The sequence below is a fragment of the Cnephaeus nilssonii genome (genome assembly GCF_951640355.1).
Source record: "Cnephaeus nilssonii genome assembly, chromosome: 7".
In the NCBI taxonomy this organism is placed as follows: domain Eukaryota; kingdom Metazoa; phylum Chordata; class Mammalia; order Chiroptera; family Vespertilionidae; genus Cnephaeus; species Cnephaeus nilssonii.
In genome coordinates this window covers 96,920,307-96,929,521 of record NC_137078.1, presented here as the reverse complement: position 1 = coordinate 96,929,521, position 9,215 = coordinate 96,920,307, and the positions used below count along the sequence as shown (strand labels likewise).

The window sequence follows — 9,215 nt, the reverse complement described above, 5'->3', positions numbered from 1 at the left end:
GGGCACTTTGTTAGAGAAGCAGCCCTTCCCCCAGGTTAATTTGGCTGCACCTGCCCCTCCCGCTACAATTAGTGAGAGCCCAGGTCAGCCCTTGGGGCCCTTTATTGAAACAACTCACAGCACAGTATTTGAGACAGACAGTGTTGACCGGCTGCACCCCAGGAGGCTGAGAAATTGAGAGCCCAGCACCCTTCCTGCCCTCCTGGGGGGCCATTCCTCCATGAAGGCAATCAGACCTGAGCAGCTCCGGGCTGGAGGGTGGGCAGTCCGCGCAGAGGCAATAAGAGCACTTGGAAGCGGGTGGCCCTGCAGCGCTGCCCGAGGCTGGGGGCCCCCAAAGTCCGATAGTTGTGGCATCCATGGGGCAGACACACCCTCAGCTGTTTTTATGAGCTCGTTCTTCCACATAGAGCTGCATCTAACGGACAGGAACACACAGCCGTGTCAGGTGGCAGTCAGGGCACCTATATGCAAGCCCCTGTAAGCCCCTGGTAGGCTGCATGGCCACAGTGCGGATGGGGAAGGGAAAGGGGATGGGAGGAGCCTTATGCCAGGTATTGCCTGGTAATCTCCAAGCTTTGTCCACAAGGCCTCAAGCACACCCTAAATACAACACACCTGGTCCCCATGCAGCTCACCTTTAAAATGTCTGACGTCATGGTTTTTAGGGGTATCAGCCGGGGATCATGCATGTGGACATCCTGCTCATCCGCCAGGATCCAGGGGAAGTCCTAGGGAGGAATCCAGGTGACTGGGTGGGAGGGGGCTGGACCCTGCCTGCCCTCCCTTTGCCTCCCCCTCTACCTCCAGAGCTGGGGTCCTCAGACTTGGGGGAGCATCGAATCACTAGGGAAGTGCAGAATCCCAGGCTCCTCCACTAGACAGGCCCAGTCTGTGGGTCAGAGCTGGGCTGGGAACCTAAGTGACTTCATGAGCCCCAAGCACCAATTCTGAAACTGGTCGGAAAGGAGAACCTCACTGAGTTGGGGGCCCCAGCACACAGCCTCCTCCCAGTGCTGCGTGCCCGGGTGTAGCAATGGCAGGCATGTGGCCGCACCGTTAGCACGCAACAAGAACCTACTGGGTGCCAGGCACTGTCATAAGCAATGTATGGGTGCAATGCCCACGGGCAGCACCCCTGCCCACTCAGCACTGTGGCATCTGCTTACCAGAGCCTCCCGCTGTCTCACTGCCCACCCGCCTTGACCAGTCTCCTCTCACCTTGATGACCTGGATCTTCTCCATGTTGCGAGTGGCAGCTTCCCTCGTGTGCACCAACACTGTGAAGGTACAGCCTGGGGAGGCAAGCGTTTGATCAAGGCTGGGCCACACCAGGCCTGCCACTGCGCAGTCTCTTCCCACCTCCCTAGTTGGCTCAGCAGCCCCAGAAATCAAAGTGTAAATAAACCAAGTGTTAAGACACAAGTAAACAGAGACTGAAGACAGAGTGGAGCTAACCAGGGAAGTTCCTGGAGGATGTAGACTTTGAAAGGAGTTCTAAAAAGCAGGAAGAGACAAGGCTCAGAGGAACTTGAGAACACGGACCAACCCAAGGTAGCCATGGAAACAAACGCCCAGGGAAGAGGCGGCAGAAGGTGAGCTCACCTGGGGGGTTGTGGTCCAGGACAGCATCACACACGCTGATCTTCAGGATGAAAGCTCGGAGCAGCTGCTCCACATGAGACAGCAGGGAGTCTGAGCTGGGAAGGAGAGAAGAGGCAGGTCTTCTATCACACTGGTGCCCCCCTCCACAGCAGTCACCCCTAGAAGCAGATGAGGGGGACCCGAGCCCCTCTAGTCCTTCTGAGGGTTGGCTTCTAAGGGCTGGGAGACCTGTCACCAGGTGAGTTTGAAACCAGTGCAGAGCCCCATCCCAGACCAATTAAGCCAGGATGGGGGAAAGGGGTACAGGGAGCCCTTATAGGTGGTTCTAATATGCTAATGTCCCCTTTCCCATCTGAGAACCAGGACCCCAGCCATGAGGGGAGAGGGCTTGCCCAAGGCCATTCGGGGACAGATTCTATTGTCCTGACCTCACCACAGGAAGCCAGCAGCGGACCAGCCAACATTCCTGCCCAAGGTCAACTTCTAATTGACTATGGATTACACTGCTTGCCTGGGAAGTTAGGACCCTGGATTGTGTCCTGGCTCTGCCACCATTTGGGTGACCCTGGGTAGTTCATGTCACATCTCTGGGCCTTAGTTTCTGCATCTATAAAAGAGGAGGTTGGGACTAGCCATTCACCAGTGTCGTGGTTTTCCACGTGTGACACGGGAGGATCTCCATGTGACCTGTGTGATGTCCAGAGACCACTGGGCGGCCTGCCTGTTAGGTTGGCATGCCTTGCATTTCCCCAAGGTATTCTGGGAGCTGCTTAAAGGCGTGAAGGTGGGATATTCCTAAGGACCTCACACCATCTAGCAGGTGGATGGCGGAGAGGCAGCTCACCTGATGGACAGCAGTGGAGGCTGGGTAATTTCAAAGACGAATTTCTCCACTGGGCGATGCTCTTTGTCCAAAATTACCACCACCACTTTCTCCACATCATTCTGCAAGGACAGAAATCTATTCCAGAACTGGGTCCCCCCCACCCCACCCTCACCCCACCCCCGCCCAAGGAAGGGTGGGAAAGGGCCCACTCACAGCCCTGCTCAGCCTCTAGGCCCAGGGTCCCCAAGACCCTGGAGAGATGTCCTGACGTGAGTGGTACAGGCTGAGGGGAGAGACTACCTGGGCCCCACAGGGGTCACAGGAGACACAATAGGAGGAAGCCCAGATGGGACTTGGGGGTAGGGGGAGAGAAACACATGTGAGAACCCAGAACCCTCCCAGGCAGGCCCCTCAGGACCATCCACTACGGCTCTGGGGCCCAGCACACCTTTCACGTGGCCCACGTGCCCTGGGGCCTGTCCTTGGGCTGGGGGGGTCTCCAGGGTGCAGGAAACAGGCCTCTGGGTGTGAGAGTCCTGGGTCCCCTGCAAGGTCCAGCATCACCCCATCCCGTATCGGGTGTGAGGTGGGCTGGTGCCCTCACCTTCTCCAGGAGCGGCTTGACACAGTGCAGCGTGTCCTGGATGTACTGGTTCAACTCCGGGTGGCAGGACATCTGCACACAAGGCCATGATGGCGGGTGAGGCCCCAGCACCCCTGGGGAAACCTCCCACCTCCCCTCCCGGAGCCCAAGCCTGTCTGCCTGCGGAGAGAGGCCCGGCAGTTCCCTAGGGTTCCCACCGGGGAGACCAACTTCCCATCCTGGGGCTCAGAACTCTGAATCATCCACAGCGGGGGAGAAGCCAGGAGGTAAGAATTCAGGCTCAACATTAGCACTTACAGCATTAGGGTTTCCTAATGTGGGGTCCTTCAGCTCCCCCAGAGTCTGAGAAACCCCTAAATTGTGTTTGAGTATATGGGCATTTTTTTAAGAGATGGGATCCAGAAATCTAATCAGTTTTCCAAAGTTAAGAATCTGGAACGGAGGAGCCATGTGGCCTCAGACAAATGGCTTCTCTGAGCTTTAATAAACGCCGTCTGTGAAGATCTCAAAGGGAGAGGGAGGATTCAGTGAGAGGTACCTAGTGGGTGCTCAGTCAAAGCTGTTTCTCTCTTCCTTTTCCCAGTACATCCCCTGAGCTTCCACCACCTTCCAGTATTCGGTCGTTTCTTCTAATGTTTACTGAGTGCCTTGTAAGGGGCAGGCACTTCTAGAGATTGGGGATGGAGTGTTTTGTGGCTTTGTTTCCCTTTTAACCTACAATTAGGGTAAGTGAGGGCAGAGAGAAGGTGCCTGAGGTTGACAGAAATCCTCTCCCCAAACCAACCTCAGGGCAACTTCAAGACCAGCTTCAAGAACTCTTTTAAAATACAACCATACCCCAGGGCAACGCGACTGCGAAGACCTGGTCCCTAACTCCTGGAGGGGAACTCCCAGTTCAGAGGGGATAGAAGGAGTGAGGGTTGGGAGGCTGTCAGGCTGCCAGCAGCTGCCAGGACCTGGGGGCCAGGTCCCCCCGCTGGAGAATGAGGGGGCTGGGCCTGAAGGTGCGACAGAGGTTTAAAACCCACTCCCTGCCCACTCTGTGACTAGGGGGTGACCCGGGGGCGCCAGCCCGGCTGTGGGGGCTCACCTGGACAGGCACGTTGTACTTCTTACGCTTCTGGAAGATGCCCACCGGGTAGACCTCGCGCACGTAGAGGATCAGGTGCACGGCCACCTCCAGGAACTCGCACAGCACGTCGGCCACCACTGCAAGGGGCACAAGCCGGCGCTCAGGAAAGTCCGCCTGCACAGACCCGCCCTCGCCCCGTTCCGGCCGGCAGGTCCGGGCTCTCTACCTTGGCCAAAGTTGAGGTCCTGTCGCGTGAGCGTAGTCATCCTTCCCGCCACCTGGGGGTGGGACAGGAGCGAGGGGCTAGTTCCGGAGGCCCAGGCAGCCTGGGGCCCGCCCGCCTCCGCCTGGGGGGAATCGGAGCAGGACCCCCCTGAACACAGCATCCGGGCAGCTGGGAACGGCCCCCCACGCCGGCGTCGTACCTCGGGGGCATCAGCTGCGCCGCGATTAGCCTCCGTTCCCCGGCCACCCACCCGCCGTCTCGGGGGTCGGAAAGGGCAGAAGGGCCGCCGAAGCCGGAGGCGCAGGGCCGGGAGCGGAAAGCGGCACCCGCGGGAGGAGAGACCGGGCGGGAAGAAGACTCCACCCCCGCCCGGGGGGTCCCTCCCCGGAGGGAGTCCCGCCCTTTTCCCTCCCGCAGTACCGGCTCCGGCCTCGGTTCGCGGGTCGCGGCTCGGGCCCCGCGCGGGGAACCACGGACCCGACCACGGGCGCCTCCAGCTCAATCCGCGCGGCCGGGCGCCGCTTCGTGACGTCCGCGGCGCGGCGGCGGGTCCCGGAGGCCGCCTTGGGGCCACGCCCACTCCCCGCAGCGGCCGGAGCGGGGGCGGGGCCTCCGAGGGGCGGGGCTTGGTGAGGGGCGGGGCCACGCCTCCGCGCAGGAGAGCCCGGGGCGCCACGCCGCCTCCTCTCACTTTCAGGTGGGCGCGGAAAAAGGCGGGTTTGGTCTCCCCGTCGGGTCGCCAAGAACCTTCCCCCACCAGGGCATTTCTCTCGCTTCGGGAGGCGCGGTTCGGGGGTGGGTACGCGCGGCTGGTGCGGAGCAGGTGGAGGTCACAGCTGGGAACTGTGGACAGCGACATCTTCCGCCGGCTCCGGCAGCTACTGCTGGATCCCGGACTCAGCTGCCCAACCGAAAGCGAATCCGCCGGCTCCGGGGCGGGGACAGGGGAGGACCCGGGGGCACCTGCGACGCCCCCTCCCCCACCCGGAACCTCACCGGCCTGGCTTGACCTCCCAGGCCCAGGCATCCCAACAACAGCTGGCCTTAATACGCCAGGCGCTGGGCTAAGTGTGTCCACGGATTATCTCACTAAATTCTCTCAACAACTCCACGCGACAGTTACTGTTAATTGTCCCTGTTTTACAAAGGAGCCAACGAGGTTTAGAGGAGTGAAGTCAAATGTCACACAACTATTGAGGGAGGGGTGGGCAGAGGTGTTTTCTGCCACTAGCCCTGGAGTCATCCCCTCCCGCCCCCCCCCCCACTCTGAAAGGGCTGTGAGGCCTCTGGGAGACAATGATTAATATTAAAATAATTGCTAACATGGATTGAGTACTTCTGTTCAAGCATTGATTTCGTTCATTCCCTCATTAACCTTAGGAGCTAAGCACCCATTATCCAGCCCCACTTTCCAGATGGTAAATCAGGCACAGCGATGTTCTCTGATTTGCCCAAATCACACATTTGGAGGACAAGCCCCGTTCTAACTTCTAGTCTGACTCCAGGAATCCAACTTATTGTCAGCCCCTAAGGTCAGAGAAGTGGCTGTGGAGTTATGGGAAACAAGTCAGGACCAGAAGTCATAGACCTTGTTGTCTCTGACCTCCAAGAGCTTGTCAGTAGTCACACTCATCTGTGGGTACACAGATCTAGCCAGGACTGTTGGGGACCTGTACCCCCCCTTTACCCCAGAAGCCTTCAGATCTTCATTCACAAACTTCCGTGGAGGTGGGGGCAGAGGAGAAAATACCTAACCTAGCCCATTAAGCCAGGAATGCCGGCACAGCAGGTCTCCAAAGGAGTCTTTGGAAATCTACATCTTAATCCCTGGGGAGCCCATTAAACACGGAACTGTGGCCTCCCTGGCCTACCAGATCCGTCCGTGTGCACAGCATGGCACCGGCCCTTTAACAAGCTCCCCAGGGGCCCTGATGCCCAAGAGACTACGGGCATCACCACAGTGGGTTTGAGCTGTTCCCGAGGAAAGTCTGCATTTCATAAAACGGCAATGCTTAATCCAAAGGGATGGATGATTTTCTTCAGAGACGGATGCACCTGGCAGCGCATGTGGGGGACACAGCGACTCTTCTCCAGACATGGGGACCCTGCTCACATCCTGCCTTGCCTGAGAGGACCATTTTCACACAGAGCCAGCCAAGCAGCTCACTGGTTTGTAGAGGTGTCCCTGGCTCCTTGAGATTTAATTATTGTGATGCTTTGGCCACGGGGGAAAGTGGACATCCTTAGAGGACATCCTTCTTTGCCTCTCTCTGGAGCAAGCATGTCAAACTCGTCATGCGGCCCGCTGGCCGCAAGTCTGACATGCTTGCTCCGGAGGCTACCCAAGTAGCTTTTTCATTGGTGACAGGAAGTGGCAGTCTTAGGGTGGAGATTCCCTGTAAAGGGTCCCCTAGGATTGGGGCCTGGGGTGGAGAAGCTCAGAGCCCAGTCACTGTTGTGGGATGGCCTCCGGGGCATGGTGTGAGCAGCCAGGCCTTGCCCTGAGAAGACACAGTGCAAGCCACTCACAAAGGTCTCCTGACACGCAGCTAAAGAACTCCAGAGAAATCCTAGAGGATGTACAGCCCCCCCACTTACATTTTTCCAACTGGGAAACTGAGGTCCCAACGACCTTGGTCTGACACTGGGGTACCCACTTTGTCAAAGCCCATAGATAAAAATGCCTAGGCTTGGGGCTCGGATTCAGAGTCAGCTATACATAGAGGAAAGCAGGCGGGAGACAGATGAGGATTGGAACTGACCTGACCCCTAATCTCTAAAAGGCCTCTTCTCCTCATTTGTGAAATGAACAGGCTGGACAGATATTCCCGAACCTCTAATGGGCCTTGAGTTCCATGGGAGCCAAGAAGCTGGGGCTGGGGCAGGGACCTGGGGCTGGAGGGGAGCTCTATGCAAACTCATCTGTCATTTCCATCCTCAGGGCTCCGCAGCATCTGGTTTTTCATATCTTAATCTCATCAGCATGATGGATGGTCGAGGGACCCAGATTACATTATGGGGTTAATTTATTACATTTATGAATACCCGGTTGCTGGGAGATTGTTTTTCAAAGTTATTTGCATATTTTTCTCCATAAGGACAATATGCAGGAGGGTGTCTGGGAGGGAAGGATGGATGTTTAGGAGGAGGGAGAGCTTATTTGCCAACTGGAGCAGGTCCCTGAGGGTGTGCAATGGGGACAGAGAGAAAATCACTCCCAGGGGACATTTAAATGGAAACTAAGAGAAGGCAAGATGCAACAAAGTCTTTGCAAAGAAAAGCCTTGCAAAGCCTAAGGCCTGCATGGGCAAAAGAGGGTTTCTGGGGTTCACCGAGCAAGCGCACAATGAGTGAACTGGGAAGAGCAACAAGCAGCAGCGCCCAGACCGCCAAGATGCTTTCAAAGTCCCTCCCATACCCACCAGGCTGATCACAGGCGAAATCATGGACCCAACCCCTGCCTAAGGTTCCCAGGACACCAAACACAGGCAGGTGGGGGAGTCACAGAGTCAGCCACATACAGCCTGGTGACAGTCCCACCCCAATGCTCAGGGACCAGCCAGTTGGAACAACCCCCAACCAGAGACCCAGCCTCATTCATTCTTTTAGTTCAGCACCTCACCCAGTGCCTGGCCAAATCCAGGTTCTCAGTGTGTGCGTGTTCAATGAGTGAATGAAAGAACGGAGGAACGAAACAATGGCAGACAGTGGCTCATTGCCACCTACCTGACTCCTATCCTAACAGTCTGGACGAGGAGCAAGGACCTTTGATTTCAGCGCTTTGGCGTGGTGTGCAGAGAAGAGCTGCTTTCGAAAAGAAGCAACGGCTGTGGGATGCTCACCGCGGTGCCCTCATACCCACCCGCTGCTTGTGTGTCCAACCTGCAGTTTCCCTCCCACCACCGCCGCTGACACAGCTCTTAAGCCCTTCTCTCTCTCAGCCTCAGTTTTCTCATTTGTAAACTGGAATAGTAGTAGTAACGATTCCATAGAGCTGGACGGGCGTAAATAAAATACCATTTATAAAAATATAAAGTGCACAATGCCTGGCACATAAATGCTCAATTAATGGCAGTAATGACAATGATATTAAAATGGACACACAGTATCTAAGCCCCTAGAGCAAACACTCCGGACCACATCATGCTTTTCAAAACCCCATCCAAAGCACCCTTAGTTGTGTCCCTCCTGCCTCGTTTTCATGTCCCAAAGCACCAGGCAGCCTCCAAGGTGCCCCAAGGAAGGACATGGATCATCCTGGCCCCAAGATGCCTATACAAGGGACTGCGGCAGACAGACAGCTCCTCTCCTCCCTCCTCTGGGCTTCTGGTGTGAGGCCTGAGCTGCACAGCTGCCCCAGACCCTGGGATCCACTCCCCACTTCAGACCCAAAGCCCTCACTTAGGCCAGTAACACGGGGCCCTTCCAACCCTTCAGCCAGGGCAGAGTTCAACTTGCCATTCCCTCCCCGCGGGTCAGCTGACTCCCCAGTGTCCTTGACCCCTTGTTGGTCAGGAAGACCTTAAAGATCAGCTCTTCTTAAAATCTGAACCTCTACCCAAATGCTCAGAGACACTAAATGTCTTCCACAATTTCAGGAGTGTCCGGGCCCTCTGAGGTCATCCTGGACCACCGGGTAAAAACCCTTGATCCAGCTCAACTGCCACTTTTAAAAAATAACTGCTTTATTAAGATACAACTCACAAACCATAAGGTTCACTCCCTTTTTTTGTTTTGTTAATTCTCACCCGAGGATATTTTTTTCATTGCTTTTCAGAGAGAGTGAAAAGAAGGGAGGGAGGGAAAGAGAGAGAGAGAAACATCAATGTGAAAGAGACACATCGATGGGTTGCCTCCTGCTCATGCCCCTATAGGGGCCAGA

At 56.4% G+C, this 9,215-nt stretch overlaps 1 protein-coding gene across 3 annotated transcripts; it reads right to left on the bottom strand.

The window, feature by feature from the left end:
• Nucleotides 1-84: 84 nt before the first annotated feature.
• MAD2L2 (mitotic arrest deficient 2 like 2) lies at nucleotides 85-4,904 on the bottom strand. Of its 3 annotated transcripts, none has more exons than XM_079777299.1 (9): nucleotides 4,754-4,904; nucleotides 4,334-4,385; nucleotides 4,126-4,244; nucleotides 3,036-3,107; nucleotides 2,450-2,550; nucleotides 1,606-1,700; nucleotides 1,222-1,295; nucleotides 639-731; nucleotides 85-418 (listed from the first exon to the last, which is right to left on the bottom strand). In XM_079777299.1, exons 2-9 carry the CDS (start codon nucleotides 4,371-4,373, stop codon nucleotides 377-379), a joined length of 636 nt encoding a protein of 211 aa, XP_079633425.1. In that variant the 5' UTR covers nucleotides 4,374-4,385; nucleotides 4,754-4,904; the 3' UTR covers nucleotides 85-376. The 3 variants fall into 3 exon arrangements, with proteins under 3 accessions (XP_079633425.1, XP_079633426.1, XP_079633424.1); XM_079777300.1 differs by lacking the exon at nucleotides 4,754-4,904 and adding an exon at nucleotides 4,533-4,660; XM_079777298.1 differs by lacking the exon at nucleotides 4,754-4,904 and having other exon boundaries at nucleotides 4,334-4,526.
• Between the last annotated feature and the right edge of the window lie 4,311 nt (nucleotides 4,905-9,215).

Excerpts from the sequence above, each read along its gene's own strand:
- MAD2L2 (XM_079777298.1), bottom strand. The coding sequence starts at position 4,493 with ATGCTGTGTTCAGGGGGGTCCTGCTCCGATTCCCCCCAGGCGGAGGCG. Across the intron at positions 3,108-4,125 it reads AGTACAACGTGCCTGTCCAG|ATGTCCTGCCACCCGGAGTT; the intron begins GTGAGCCCCCAC and ends CCTTGTGTGCAG. Across the intron at positions 1,296-1,605 it reads CCTGGACCACAACCCCCCAG|GCTGTACCTTCACAGTGTTG; the intron begins GTGAGCTCACCT and ends TTGCCTCCCCAG.